The sequence below is a fragment of the Gossypium arboreum genome, chromosome 13 (genome assembly GCF_025698485.1).
Source record: "Gossypium arboreum isolate Shixiya-1 chromosome 13, ASM2569848v2, whole genome shotgun sequence".
Classification (NCBI taxonomy): Eukaryota; Viridiplantae; Streptophyta; class Magnoliopsida; order Malvales; family Malvaceae; genus Gossypium; species Gossypium arboreum.
Genome location: NC_069082.1, coordinates 7,759,340 through 7,775,780, shown reverse-complemented (window position 1 = coordinate 7,775,780; position 16,441 = coordinate 7,759,340). Strand labels below are relative to the sequence as shown.

General features: G+C 31.8%; 1 protein-coding gene across 1 annotated transcript; it reads right to left on the bottom strand.

Moving 5' to 3' along the window:
* Positions 1 to 7,775: 7,775 nt before the first annotated feature.
* LOC108485378 (40S ribosomal protein S16-like) lies at positions 7,776 to 8,447 on the bottom strand. The gene has a single exon (XM_017789208.2). It carries the CDS (start codon positions 8,390 to 8,392, stop codon positions 7,952 to 7,954), a length of 441 nt encoding a protein of 146 aa, XP_017644697.1. The 5' UTR covers positions 8,393 to 8,447; the 3' UTR covers positions 7,776 to 7,951.
* Positions 8,448 to 16,441: the final 7,994 nt, after the last annotated feature.

Genomic DNA, 16,441 nt, shown 5'->3' with positions numbered 1-16,441 from the left:
TATCGGTTTATCTTTTTTTTATAGATGAGATCAGATAATATGGTTCAAATTCGTACTAAAAGACTGTTTGATCTTTAATCATCAATCTATTTAAATTTACACTTTAATTTTTTTAAGTTATAATTATATCAATTACTATCATCAAAATAAATCATTAAAAGTAAACTATAAAAATATTTCATTTTGTTTAACTTCGATTACATTTTAGTCGATTTGAAATGTTACATTTTAATCATTTACATTATCATCTTGTTATAGAGTAGTCACTTTATTGTTACCAAATTCATGGTTTAACTTTTAATTTGAAATTGAAACATGATTATCTACCATGTAAAAGTCATAGTTAGTTTCTCAAGCTATGAATTGAGGAATGGATGGTATAAAATGTTTTGCCCTAATAATATGGTGTCATAATAGCAGAGAGTTCACAAAAGAACTACAAAACATAAAATCAAATATTAATTCATTTAAAAAAAAACAAAACAAAACATTAATTAAATAAGGATAAATTTCACCTTTGATCCCTTGTTTATTTGTGTGTTTTATTTCGGTCACCCAATATGAAAACATTCAACATTAATGAAATCAATCTTGAGAAACTTGTTCTCAAGGTAACTACTATGTATCCATGGGCATATCGTTTTTGTCTTGGTAATAGTACATATCGATACCAGCATATTTCAATGTATCATTTCGGGTTTATCGATGTTTTAAATATTCTCGCACACATAAATATAGTCTAATTTTTTAGTTTTTTTTAATAAATTATATATTACTTTGATAAAATATATTATATGTTATATATAAAACAAATATATCTCAATTACATCCATATAAATATATTTATACATAAATATAAGTTTTAAAATTATTAATTAAGTTCAATAAGTTAATTTAATAGCTTTTAGTTTTAAGTATAATTATAGAAAATTCAAAATGGTTGTGATAAAAAAATTAAAAGTTAATTTAAAATATTAAAATTTTGTATCAACCGATATGGGCCGATACGTACCGGTATAAGCTAGTATTGACCAAAACGGGTTGGAACACATCGAAATGACTAAAATTTTAACCGAAACAGAATATAAACTATTTGATACTAGTTTAAGACCAAAATAATACGTACATGCCGGTACGACCGATACCAATACATCACATACTACCATGCATCTTATTCCACATAGATGTTTTGGTGAATTAATTGTTCAACTAATTTATTTTCTTTTTATTTTATTTTTAGGGTAAATTACACTAACAGTCACACAACTTTGGGGTAACTGACAAAACAATCACTTAGGTCTCATTTCAGTCACTTAACTTTCAAAAAGTAACAAAACGGTCACCAACGTTATTAAAAAGTGACAAAATAGTCATCGGTTAACGATTGTCGTTAGGGTTTTAACGGGATTGCTGACGTGGCAAGTTAACCAACTAATGTGGCAAGTTAACTTGCCATATTGGCAAAACGGCTGATTGGGGCGGGTTTAGGGAAAAAAATGGGTAAAGGTTATGAGTTAATGTAATGTTTTAGGGTTAGAAACAGATTAGGGAAGGGGATTTGGGGGGAGAAAAAGAAAAATCGATTTGGGAAATTTCGATCCTGATTTAGGGGTTTTTAGGGTTTAAACTGAATTGGGAATCGATTAAGAAGGGTTTAGGGTTAGAAATTCGTTCAATAATCTATTAACAAGGTATAAGGTTTAGGGTACGATTGTCTATTTTGTTTGGGAAGAAAAGAAGACGAACCAGAAACCATTCAATTTTTTTATTGCCAGCGACAATGGGCAATTGAAAATAAGCTACCAGTGGTGTTACATCTACTTTAATGGGTAAGTTGTTGCATTTAGTTTTAAATTTTTTGGATTTTAATGCTGCTATTTCGATTTAGGGTTATTTCTATTTCAATTTTAATTTCGATTCTAATTTCGATTTTGATTTCAATTTTAAAACACTCATTGATTTTGATTTTGATTCCAATTTTGATCTCGATTTAGATTTAGAATTTGATTTTGATTTCGATCTGGATTTCGATTTAGGGTTATTTCGATTTTGTATTGTATGCCATGTGCATGATGTTTATTATTTGTTTCTGCCATTGTATGAATGCCATTATCAAATTGATGTGTATTTTGTATATCTGCCATTATATGAATGCCATTATCAAATTGATGTGTATTGTGTATATCTGCCATTGTATGAATACATTATCAAACTGATGTTTATTGTGTATATCTGCCATGATGTTTATTGTGTATATTGTGTATATCTACTATTATCAAACTGGTTATTGCCTGTTATTGCCTACCATGTACATGACAAAAATGGTTGTGTTTGTTGTCTGCCATTATTAAATTATTTTTTGTATTGGTTGTTGTCTGCCATGTGCATGACAGAAGTATTTGTATTAAATTATTGGGCATTTTATATTGGTTATTGTCTGACATAAATGGTTAATGTGTTTGCCTATATTGTCTGTTTTTATTGATGAGTACTTTGTTTGGCAGGTTTAATTGATGAAAATTTTAATGAGAATGAAGAAAACATGTCTGGTAGTGATGTGTCTGGTAGTGATAGTGATGCATCTGAAAGAGTTAGTTTAGATGGTTTAGACATGGATGGTATAAAAGTAAATGAACTGTGTGATAGTGATGATTCTATAAGGTTAGATAGTGCACATGAATCTAACTTAGATGGCCAAAATTGGCCTGAGTTTAACTTAGAGAATGACATAAGTAATTCTAGACTTAAGGTTGGAATGTTATTTAAGTCTAAAGATAGTCTAAAAGAAGCTGTCAAGCAGTATCTTAGGTTGAATAGTTATTTTATTAAGTTTCTAAAAAATGATTTAAGAAGGTTAAAGACAGTTTGCAATGAAAAATGTTCTTGGTTCATATGGGCTTGTAGGCTAAACCCTAATGACCCTATTGACCAGACTTGGCAAATTAGGAGTTCAAACCCTAACCATACTTGTTCTAAAGTCTATAAAAATAGGAACGTAACCTCAGCTTGGATAGGTGAAAAATATAAAAAAAATTCATTGTTGATCCTAATTATTCTCTGAAATCATTACAGCAATATGTCAAAAGAGATTTTTGTTGCTTGGTCTCACTAATCAAATGTAAGAGGGCTAAACTTAGGGCATTGGAATTAATTGAAGGAGCTCATAAGGCTCAATATGAGAAAATTTATGAGTACTTGTTGGAGGTTAAGACCCAAAATGAGGGAACAACAACAATCTGTTATTTGGATAACAGATTGTTTCAAAGGATGTATGTCTGTTTGCAGGCATATAAAGATGGCTATAGGGCTGGTTGTAGGAGGATAGTAGGTTTAAATGGATGTTTCTTAAAGGGCTACTATGGTGGCTACATGCTTGTAGCTGTTGGTATAGATGCAAATAATGGCATCTATCCACTTGCATATGCTGCTGTCGAAAGTGAAAACCAAGTATCATGGCTTTGGTTCTTGGAGTTACTTGCAATAGACTTGGAAATTGTGATCTCGTACCAGATATCTTTCATGTTTGACAAACAAAAGGTAAAACTCTATTTATATATATATTTTTATGTTGTTTCTATTTAGGGTTTGTCAAAGAATTAAACTATTTTTTCCTAATTGCAGAGACTTTTGGAAGCAATATGTATGTTGTTTCTTAATGCAGAAATAAGACACTGTGTTAGACACCTACATTCCAATTTTAAGAATGCTGGTTTCCGAACAAAGGAGTTGAAAGATTTGCTTTGGAAAGCTGCCAGAACAAGCACTACAAGGGAGTTCGATGATGCCATGGATGAACTGAGAAAAACTAATCAGCATGCTTATGACTGGTTGAAGAAGAAGAACCCTACTCACTGGTCAAGGTCTCACTTCCTAATTAGGAGCCATTCTGACATGTTAGTGAATAATCTATCTGAATCATTTAACAAGGTAAATCCCTATGTTTTATGTTTCTTACTGATCATTAGTAATTCACTAATCATTTATGTGGTTTATGGATAGATGATACTGGAAGCAAGAGGTAAACCTATTCTGACCATGATGGAAACAATAAGGACCAAGATTATGTTACTTATTGTCAAGAAGAAAGAAGAAGCTGACAAATGAAAAGGAATTTTGTGTCCAAAGATAAGAAAAAGCTCGATGTAAATATAAAAGATTCATTAAGGTAAAGATTCTTTCTAATGCCTATATTCTGACTTAATGTTGCTGATCACATGCACTGATTGTTGGAAAGCTATTGACTTTTTTTAATATGTATGCAATGATTGTTGGAAAGCTGTTGACTATTTTTTAATATGCATGCAATGATTGTTGGAAAGCTGTTGACTATTTTTTAATATGCATGCAATGATTGTTGGAAAGCTGTTGACTATTTTTTAATATGTATGCAATGATTGTTGGTGTGTTGCCTATTTTTTAATATGCATGCAATGAGTTTTTTTTATAATATGCATGTAGTGACTACTTTTTTAGGGGGTGTGTGTCATTGTATGTTTTAACCAAGCATGCTCACTGTTTTTTAGGTGTGTTTCATCACATGCTGGTGGGGACAAGTATCAGGTTGAATGTGGTCCAAACAGCCAACATGTGGTGGACTTAGTTCAGAATTCCTGCTCTTGCAGGAATTGGGATCTCACTGGCATCCCTTGCATGCATGCATTAGCTGTCATTCATGTAAAAAATGAGTTCCTAGAGACCTATGTACAAACCTGGTACACCAAGCAAACTCAGCTTCAAACTTGCTCCAACTTTGTATGTCCAGTAAGGGGTCCTAAACAATGGGCCTCTTTATCAAACATGCTACCAATACTACCTCCTCCACTAAGAAGGCCACCTCGCAGACCTATTAAAGTGAGAAGGAAAGAACCTGATGAACCACAAACAACAAAAAGGTTGAGCAAGAGAGTGGTAGAGATGAGGTGCAGTAAATGCAAAATAATAGGCCACAATAAAGGGAGCTGCAAAGGGAAAGTTGGCCAAAACATTCTAGTAAGTAATTTGCCTTTACTTATAGTATATTTCTATCTATGAATTTGTTTGTTTTTCACATTTCTTTTATTCTTGTAGGTTAAAAGACATCAAGTTGGTATCCGAACCCAGCAACAGGCTACCCCAAGTCAGCAAGAGGGTACCCCAACTTAACAAGGTGCCCCAACTCGCCTACCTCACGCCCCACTCGGATACCCTCGCCTAACTCATCAAGAAGCGCCTAAGACAAAAGCTCCCATTAAAGAGAAAATCAACCACAACCACTGTTAGATGGATGCCTTTTACTCAAGAGTCATCCATGACAGACTATTGATGATGATGTGAACAGACTGCATTTTGTTAACCTTTTAAACCTGTGTAAATTTGCTCACTCACGATTATGAACTTAGGCAGATAATTTTTTAGGAAATTTGCCTATGACTGCTACTGTTGATGAACTTAGGCATAGTCACTGAATTTTTTTATAAATTTCCCTACAATTCACATTTGTTCAATTGTAATGAATTGTAGGAAAATTTGGCAATATTTTGCCCTTCATTCATTTAGTAAATAGTTTGACATTTTGGCCTTAATATATGAGCAATTTATCCATGCTATTTATTATCCAACTGTTAAGCAATTTGTATACCAACTGTTATCTTTTCTAACTAGCAGCCATGTATACTAACTGTTAAGCAATTTGCATATCAATTGTTATCTTTTCTAACCAATAGCCATGTATACCAAGTGTTAAGCAATTTGTAAACAACATGAGCTGGTTAGCTATGTATACCAGTAGCCATTTTTAACACATGTTAAGCAACAAGAATATTCCAACACAATTTGTAATCAACAAAAATTTTCCATTTCATTCAAGTTTTTGTAAACAATATGAGATGGTTAGTTGTGTATAACAGCAACCATCTATACCAACATAAGCAACAATTTACCAGCAACAATTTACCAGCAACATAATTACAAAACATAAGCTGGTTTTCAATTAACATAAAATAATTTTTAAGGTTTTGAAAATAGCAAAACAGTAACAATTACAAGCACCAAAAACCAGGTTCTTTTTTCCCTTTTCCTTGCATCCTTTAATGTCTTCACTTTTTTCAGCAGACCCAACAACACAACTCTTAAACGGGGCGTCAATGGTGGATCAAACCAGCTGAAAAATCGACATGATTTTCGAAATCCACTGTCGAATTGCTTACACCCAAAAAACCTCCTACCTAGGTTGTTATTGGACCAACACGTGTTTAATTTCGCTGAGTTTCCACAATAACACACCGGAATCACTTCAGGCATATCCATTTTTCCTCTTCTCCTTCTTCTTCTTCTCTTCCTCCTCCTCTTCTTTTTTTTCTTTTTCTCAAACCCTAAAATGGTGCTGGTACTATTGTTAAAGTGTTGGTAACTGGCCAACTAGACTTAAGGTTAACAGCTAGGACTCCGTCACCTGCCACGTCACTTTATTGTGAAGTCTGTGACGAAAAACGGCAAAAAAGACCGTTTTGTTACTTTTTGAAAGTTAAGAAACTGAAATGAAATTTAAGTGACTGTTTTGTCAGTTACCCCAAAGTTGGGTGACTGTTGGTGTATTTTACCCTTATTTTTATCATAAAAGTTAAAGATCTGACGTTCAAACTGGATCCTACTGCATCCGTATTTGAGGGATTTGAAAATTTGCTCCCGAGTCTTGTAACGATTACCCTCCCTAAAAGTGTGCATCAGTTTGGAGTGTTCAAACTGATTAAGAAGAGTCCTATATTCATATACTACTGTGTACAACAGTAGGTTGGTCATGACATGCTTCGTAAATACATAAAACTAATTCCAAAGGTAGCATCAACCACAACGCATAGGGAAATATGTTTGTAAGCTTCAAAAATCCACTCGCCCCTACCATCTCGTATGAGCATGCCAGCCGCTGCTTTAATTTGTAACATCCTTAATGGGGGCGGCTGCCACTTGATGCTACGCCCATGCTTGTTGAGTTACTGGGATTTTGGCAACTCTGTTGTTGAAACTACAAAAGCAAAAAGAATTTTCCATCTGCCCCCTGGCCACATAAAAGGTTCCACCAGCGTCGGGTAATTATCCATTCTGACTTTGTACCATCACTACAATGTCTCTTTGTGCTAAAACCCAGGATTCAAAAATAATAAAAGCAAAAGACCGTCGGTTGCTAGGGACCTAGATTACATTTGATTAGTAGGTTTTGATCTTTTCGGGGTTTTAGATTTAAATTTAATGCCTTTAAGAGCTGATTTCAGTTTTGGGTGTAATCAATAGAGCTGATTTAGATTATTAATCTTCCACTGGAAGTGGATTTGAGGGAAAGTTTCGATTTATGAATAAACCCACAATGCACCTGTCATTAAAGCCATCTGGAAAAATGCAATGATTAAGGAACCAAATACGCTGGGAATCATCTTTGAGGTTTGTAATCTTCTAAGGGTATTGAAAATTAAGTGGCAAGCACGACGAGGTTTCAAAGAGCTTTGATTAGGTAGTTTATCAAACACCTAGCGTAACATCTAAAAACCCCACAAAACAGCATCCAGTATAGCTACGTCCCATGTAAAAAGTACAAACAAAATCATATCAGTAGTTGAATCTTCCCTTTCTAAACTCTTCCTTGCCACTTCACCATCATTTCTATCAAATGAAAACGTTTCTTATAATCGAAATTCAAATCTGATTGTCACTTACGGAGCAATCTAAAGGAAAACTAGATAGTGGTTGAGCAACCAAACAAAAACATGAAAAGCAGAATGCATATATCAAATAAAAAACCGATGTAACCTAGGGAATGAGTCTAAATTAAGATAAAAGCAAAACAAACATTTGAAGTCTGAACCTCAGTCATGAGCTAATTTTAATCCACGAACATGGCAAAACTTAATTCAAAATGAACATAAACATAGTATCTCTTGTAAAACAAAACGAAGTTTCGCGAACAAACCATAAATCTTCTTCAACGATAACTCTTCTGGAACCTTGCCCTAGCACCTCTTCCACCGAATTTCTTGGGCTCGCACCGCCTCGGATCAGCCACCAGCAAAGTCCTATCGTACCCGACTAAGATATCCTTAATCTCCTTCTTGCTTTGCTCATCGACGTACTTCTGGTAGAAAGCAACGAGGGCCTTAGCAATGCTTTGACGGATGGCGTAGATCTGAGAAGTGTGGCCTCCGCCTTTAACACGGATCCTCATGTCGACGCCGGCAAAACGCTGGCGGCCGAGGAGAAGAATTGGCTCGACGGCCTTGAAACGGAGGATTTCGGGCTCAACAAGCTCGATAGGACAACCGTTAATCTTGATAAGCCCACGGCCTCGCTTGCAGTGGGTAACCGCCACCGCCGTCTTCTTGCGGCCGAAGCATTGTACGGATTCGATCGGTGCTCTTTCCGCCATTTTTTTGTTGAAAACCCTAGCGAATGGAAAATGAGAGTGGCTTAAAAGTAGTTATATATGGAGTGGGTTAGGGTTCCTGATTTCTGAAAGGCTAAACGGTGCGTTTTAAGAACTCAAGACCTATTGTGGGCTATAATTCGGCAGGGTTTAGTATAGGAATAGGGTCCAATTTAAGACATTAAAACCCAAGCCAGGCTTGAAAGTCCAAATACTTATATGAATATCTATATACGTAATCTAAAATATTTATTTAGAAAAAAATTAAATTAACAAATTAAATTTTTATTATTTATTATACTATCAAATTGACATAAAATAATAATTCATTAATATATAATTAATTATTATTAGATAATAACAAAAGTGATATTAAGAAACTTTTAATTCATTGAATATAATTGAGTAAATTAAAATAATAATAATAATACACAAATTTTACATAGATTATTATTATATGATAACACCAAAATTAGTTTAATCTATGTTGTTTTTAAAGTTATTATGACTTAATTAGTGTTATACTTATACCAAACGTTTTGTAATGACTGATGCGAAATTAGACGCCCAGCCGACTGCATTAGGTTTTCATCTTTCTTTAGATGACTATCCTAAGAGAGAGGAAGAAAGAGAGAATATGAGTAATGTTCCATATGCTTTGACAGTTGGAAGCCTTATGTATGCGATGCTTTGTGCACGTCTAGATATTTGTTTCGCAATAGGAATGGTTAGTCGATATTAGGCGAATCCAGTTCTCAGGTATTGACAAGTTGTAAAACATATATAAAGGTATCTTAAAAGAACCAGAGATTATATGCTTGTGTATTCTGAGGAGAACCTTACTCCTAGTGGATACATAAACTCAGACTTCCAAACCTGTAAAGATTCGAGGAAATTGACGCCGGGAAATGTATTCGTTCTAGGCTATGGAGCCATAGTATGAAGAAGTATATAAAAAAAAAACTTGAATTGCTGATTCTATTATGGAGGCTGAGTATGTCGCTACTTTTGAAGTGACGAAAGAAACAATATGGCTTCGAAAGTTCTTACTCGATCTTGAAGTTATTCCTGGTATGGAAAAAGCTATAACACTGTATTATGATAACAATGTTGCAATAGCTAATACTAAGGAAATAAGAAGTCACAAGAGGGCAAAACACATTGACCGGAAGTATCACTTGATATGAGAGACAATAGCCGAATGAATTGTAGATGTGATGAAAATAGCTTCTGAAGTTAACCTTACGGATCCGTTTACTAAGACTCTTGAAACTAGGAGTTTTAACAAACACGTCGAGGATATGAGAATACGAAACATGGCACATTTACTTCACTAGGGTAAGTGGGAAATTGTTGGGAAATGTGACCATATTGTAGTAAACATGCAACTGTTTTCTATTTATTTGATTGATAAATAAATAAATAAAGTTAAATTCACATTTCACTATTTTGCCTTTTGTATTTATGTCTTTTATATTTTGCATGGATAGCAAAATTGTGACAAACAAATATTAGCTCATTGATTGTCTTAGTTCAAACTGAAGATAAATGGCATTGTAAGAAAGCTTACATTGCGAGAAAGACAATTTACTTCAGTAGATAATCTAAAAGAGTCCATAATCCTGTAAATGAATCAAAGTGAGCATTTGATTCAAATACTGAGAATGATTATTATGTTGTCTACAATTCCAATTGGGGAGATGACTAGTCTTGGCTATCGGAGTAGTTGACTCCACGGGTAGAGACATAGATGTATTCATTGGTAGAATGATACATTGGACTAGATGCAAGACGAATTAATTCTAAATCCATTTGTGAATTAATTCACTTATGATGTTTATGGTGTGATTTACCCGTATCTTGAGTTAGTCACTGACCATATGTATGCAGCTCATGTGTTTTGATATAAGTGAGACTTATGCTCTAAAAATTATCGAGCTTATAGTCGGTATGTTGGGTATATGACTTGTGTATGGCATAGCTTTACTAGCAACAATGGAATTCATAGCTCAATTAAAGAGTTAAAATATCCTCTCATTGGCATTGTGTGGTTTGATAATTATGGAACGTGGCCACGGGTTGCTTGTTCTCGAACGAGCAATTTATCTCAGTCATTTGTTGACAGTGATCATATTAATCATTAAGAAGGCATAATGGAGACAATGAGATAAAATATGATTGTATTAAGTGAATAGATTTAACTCAAAAGAATCAATGATATCATATGAGGGTAACACACACATAACAAGGTAATTGGATAAAGCAGTTGGATGAATTGCTTTCGTAAATAGTATACAATAAGGAGTTTTCAATCATGGTACTTCTTGTGGACTAACTCTATGATTAAGTAATTGCGAATTATTGAAATGATGCTTGTGGATATAATTGCAATTACTAGAGCCTAATTGTATATGTCTGATTGGTCTCTCTGCTAACTCAACAAAAACTCGATCGGATTACATTTGAATCAGAAGAAAATTCTACGACTATGAAAATAATTTAATTGAGTCGATTTATTCGATGTGGAATTGAATTAGATGGTCGTGAGAATTGTTCAACTAGAGAATTTGACTAAAGAATTTTATTGAAAAATTAATTTAGAAAATCTAAGTGATTTTTGGAAAAATTAATTTTGATCAAGTAAAATTAAATTAATCAAATTAATTAAAATTAATATGATATTTTTGGAAATTAATTTTCAAGTCAGACAATTGGCCTAAGTAATTGAACTTGAAAATTGGACATGAGATCGTAAATTGGGCCCAAGACCCAAAATATCCAAAAACTGGAAGAATAGGGCCTGATATGTGAAACCGGGCCAACTGTCTAACCGGTGGTTAGACCAAACCAATCAGGTTTTCATTGACTCGGACCGAACAGGTAGTAGCTAAACTTGCTGGGGGTGCTGTAAGCATGTCGCACCTGCATCACCGGACATGGCGGTGCCGACAGTGTTCCAGTGGCCGACGATGATTAGTCTTTGGTGGTTGAGCAGTAGAAGAGTTACACTCTTTTGGGACGTTACCAGATACTTTGATTTCATATTAACTATTCCAAAAATAATATTATTTTAATAGTTTAATATTAAATTTAATTTAATATTTATCTTAATAGTATTTTATTAATTTAATATTAAAATGATTATCTTAATATTAAATTTATTGTAATGTTTATCTAGATATAAACATTCTATTATTTTAATAAGATTTAATATTAAATTAATATAATATTTATCAAGATAAATATTAGATTAAATTTAATATTAAAGTGATTAAGTTTAATTATAGTTGAATTCTCCAAACTCTCCCTATATAAAGAGAGCCTTGGGTCATTATTTCACGCACACTTAAATTCAAGAGAAAGTTATAGAGAGAAAATTATTTAAAGAGATTATTTCAGAAAATTTTTAGAGATATTCTTTTGATTTACAATTTGACCCAAAAGTTTAGAGAAATTGTGAAGTTACCCCACTAGTAATTTTTTGTGAAAATTTTTTTTTGATTCGAAGCAAGCCCACACTCGACAGATGTGAGCTTGAGGATAGCGAAGGAGACTACTCGGTCGAAGTGCTCATCCTAGACGAATCGAAAAGGTACAATTTTGATTAAGTGTTTATTACTTTAGATATCAAAACTAAGATCTTGTTTTGTAAAAAAAATTAAATCTTTGTTTTCCCTAGATTTATTTTCGCTGCGTTTTTCAAACTCGTATTTTCCAACAAGCTACTTACTAGTGCAACCATGGAGAAGGTAGTTGTTTTTATCTAAGAGAATTATCCTTCACATATTATTACATGGGTTCAATTACTAGGATTGTCGTACCGTTATTACACCAAAAGTTTATTTTAAGAAATTGCCAATGTTATTGGAACTATGATTAAAATTGATTACAACACTATTATAGGGAAGAGATGTAGGTCTGCTCATCTAACAATTGTTGTAGATTTAAAAGAGTCATTCATATTTTTCCTTGACATCAATGGGTTCTTACATAAAGAGAATATAAAGGATTACCAGTGATTTGTTATGACTATAGGTGTTATGGTCACACCAAAGAGATTTGCCCATAGAAAAGTAAGAATGTTGGCCAAGAAAGGGGTGTTTTAAAAATAAGAGTGGGATTTGAGTTACAACCAGGTGATAATGGTAAGTTGTATTTACCATGGATTGTAAGTGATAATGATGAGTTGTATGAGCCTATATATAACAAAATAGGGTCAAAGGCAATCAAACACGAAGCCAGGTTGCAAATTTTAGGTCAAACAAGTAAAATGCAAGGCTATGTCTCCAGATAGTGAAGCCATGTCTCAAGATATGCCTCCCGTATTTTCATATTTTCACTTTGAAGTTTCATGTCTCAAGACAATGGAACCATGTCTTGAGACTTTGACCTTTATGTCTCGAGATAATGTACTATGTCTAGAGGCTTTTGAATGAATATTTGGTATTTAGCAACAATGTTTTATGTTTTGAGATAATGTCACCATGTCTTGAGACTTGGCATCTCATGTGTCAATACATTCATGCTATGTCTTGAGACTTATACTTAAAAATACATGAATCACATGAAAATATTCTTAATGTCTTGAGATATATGCCCAAAAATATAGAATTTAATCATTACAAGTCATACAATTAAGTCTCTAAATGTCCCTAAACATGTGCAACATGTAACCAAACAATTGCAAACATATTTGGCATATTGGATAAAAATGTAGAAACATGATCATTAACACAATGGATAACAATTTGCTAGGTAAGTCCATTGTAAACTATAAAACACATAATCTACATAGAAATTTGCATTCTATATCCAAATCGAAAGTAACCAAAAGTTCTAAAATAAACTATAACATGCCAAAGGTGTCAACCATACCAAATTTATACGAAAAATTTAATTATAGACACAACAATCCACCTAGTGACCTAGGTGCATGCCTAAACTAAGTCTAAGAGAAAGGAATTACAAAGAACAAAAACTGTAGCTAAGACTTGAGGCTTTAGATATTGTGTAGCTTAATTGAATTAAATGGAATACTAATGGAGCATGTAAAGGGATAACTTGAATACTTATGCTAGATGATTATTAAGAAATAACAAAGAAGATTGGTTACAAGATTACAAATGCAACATTGGTTGCTGCTTGATTGTTCAAGCAGAATTATGGACAATCTTAGATGGTATTCTCATAACATTGGAGGAGGGATTCAAATGTGTAGAGGTAATGTGATAAGTTGGGTTTTTAGTAGGTTCATGATTTGGGGAATTATCTGAGTGTTTCCTTACTACATAAGTGTATGACTACTAGCACATACTAGTTCATTATAGACAAAATACATAGTCGATTCAACAGATGGGATGTTAAATTACTATCACTGGTTGGTTTGGTGATCCTAGATAACTGCCTACAATACATGGACTTTTCAAGTACTTTAATTGAAGAGAAAGCTATGGCATGGGCTTTTAGTGGAACCCATCTAAATACGATCATATATGGCTCGATGATGTCATTATCATTATGCGTTCTCAGACCCTCTCAAAGGAAAATTTTGCAGCTAAGTTGTATTCAAAGAAGAAAATGCATGGATGAGTAGAATTTCAGTTGAGGTATCACATTGGATATTTTGAAAATAAATGTATCATATTGGAAGATTTGTTAAAGTACAAGGGTTAAATTTACCATTACCTCAAAAATTTATAATTCACCTATGATGTAAATGAAAACAATTATGTAACAAATTTATAAATGTTCTGAACATCTTATTAAGTGGATGTCCATTAAGATTAAGATAAATTTTGATGTACTTTAAATTTTAATAGTCATTAGAATTAGATCTCTACTTCATTTATACTTCTTCCGCCTATAAATAGAGATTTTGAAGAAGTATTGTAATCATTTATACTTCATTTATACTCTATTGCTTCCAATATATATTTTCTTTGTTATTTGCTCTTTTATATCTCTTTATTTTATAACAATAAAAAATAATATAAAAATTAAATAGGACTTTGGTTGAAATAGTAAGATTGAATGAGTGAAGGTCATGTTGTCTTGAGTTTAGTTCCTTCGTGTGAATGTATTTAATTTATATAAAAACAATAATACTTTCAAAATAATATTTATTGCCTTGTATAAATAATGAGTTTTAGTAAATTCAGAACTCTACTTAGACCTATTTGATGGGTGACACAAACTCAATCTAAATCTTAAATAATAGTATAAATAAAAATTTTCATCCTTTTTTTAAAGGATAAAGTTTAAAACTATACATAAACTTTGGTCCAATGTGCAATGTTAGATATGAAATGTTCATTTGAATTAATTTTCACAAACGGTTAACATTGCTATTGATATACTATCATTTTACGTATATGTATTGAATACCCAAATAATTATACTTATCCAAATAATAATAAATTGATGTCTTTATTTCTTTAAATATGTAGATTGAATAAAATCAAAGTTTCATATATATATATTTGAACAACAATCAAAGTTTCATGTATATAATTGCACCCATCAAAATTTTATATTAAATTACTCATTAAATTATAATTTTAATATTTACCCTTATAAAAACTATTATCTTCCAATCAACAAGAGAACCCATCACAAACCTCACATTAATCTCCAAATCCATTATCTTTCCTCATAACCCTATACAAATAAAAACCAAATCCGAAGAAATTAAGCAACCAAAACAATGTCCACGATCAATCAAATAAAACTTGTTGTGTTGTTTTGCTAAAAGTTCTAAAAAACTGTCTCTCTTTATGTTTTATGTCGTTACAATATATTTATGTTGTTATTATTACATTATTATTAATGAGAAGTGATTGTATGAAATTGTGCTTTTAAATCGTTAATGTAATGTAGAAAAAAAAACAAACAAAAGAGAAAAAAGCTAAAAATGGTGATCCCTAAAGCTTGAGGCCCTCTCTTCATAATTTAACAGTGCTTTGAGACGAATGTTTAATATGGTTTAAGTAGATGTTGGTAGAAATAGGAGGACGTAGCATTGAAGGCTTAGGTCTGGTGAGGTTAGTTAAAAGGTTATGATGGATTAAATTTGCATGCATTTGTGCATATGCATCTTAAAGGTTATGTTATATTTTTATTTGTATTAATTTTTTTAATTTTTGATTAATGGTTAATGAATGTTTACTTATAGAATTCATTCGAGTTCAAGTTTTTTGTTTGGAGGAGTAAGTGATAGTCTTTTTTTTTTAGACAGTTCCTTTTAGATGTAATGTATATATGTGTAGTTTAAGTATGTCCTTACCATTTATGAGTATTAACTCTCTAATAAAATGTTTATTTACAAAATGTTTTTCTCGACATTTAGTGAATAAAAATAAAAAATAAAAAATTGTTTTATTTTTATATTATTTTCATAATAATATGAAGTCATAATTTAGTATATGATTAAAAGGATTTATTCATATATCTAAATTTAAACAACTATCATAAAGTAATTTTCATAAATACTCAATTATTAATATTATTATAATTTAAATTTAAAGATAAAAATTTTAAATGAATAAGTATTAATTAATAAATTTTCATTTTCATTTTAAATTTATTCTATTCATTAAATAAAATCGAAAAACCCCGGGTGAGAGACAATTCTAGCTAGTTAGGTATGAAATTTATTTAGGTTTAAATATGCTAGAGATACTTATGCTGTTTTTAAATTTAAAATTCAGTCCTTATATTATAATTTTGGATATGTTGAGTATTTTTAATTTTAATTTAAAATATGAAAAAATTAATTTTAGAATTATTTTTTGTAATTATTTATGTACTTTTAAAGACCAAATTAATAAAAATTATAAATGTTGAGGTTAAAAATATTTTTTATAACAGCCATGTCAACAGTTCTAATTTAAAGTTTGACAGAGGGACCAATATATTCAAATAAAAAAGTATAAGGATTCCATGTCTAAATTTTTTATAAAATGATTAATTTAGGAATAAAATTAATTTACTTTTTTTTTAATAGTGTAAACAAAATACAATTTATACACGAGCCTGTTTTGCCCGGTTGGCGCC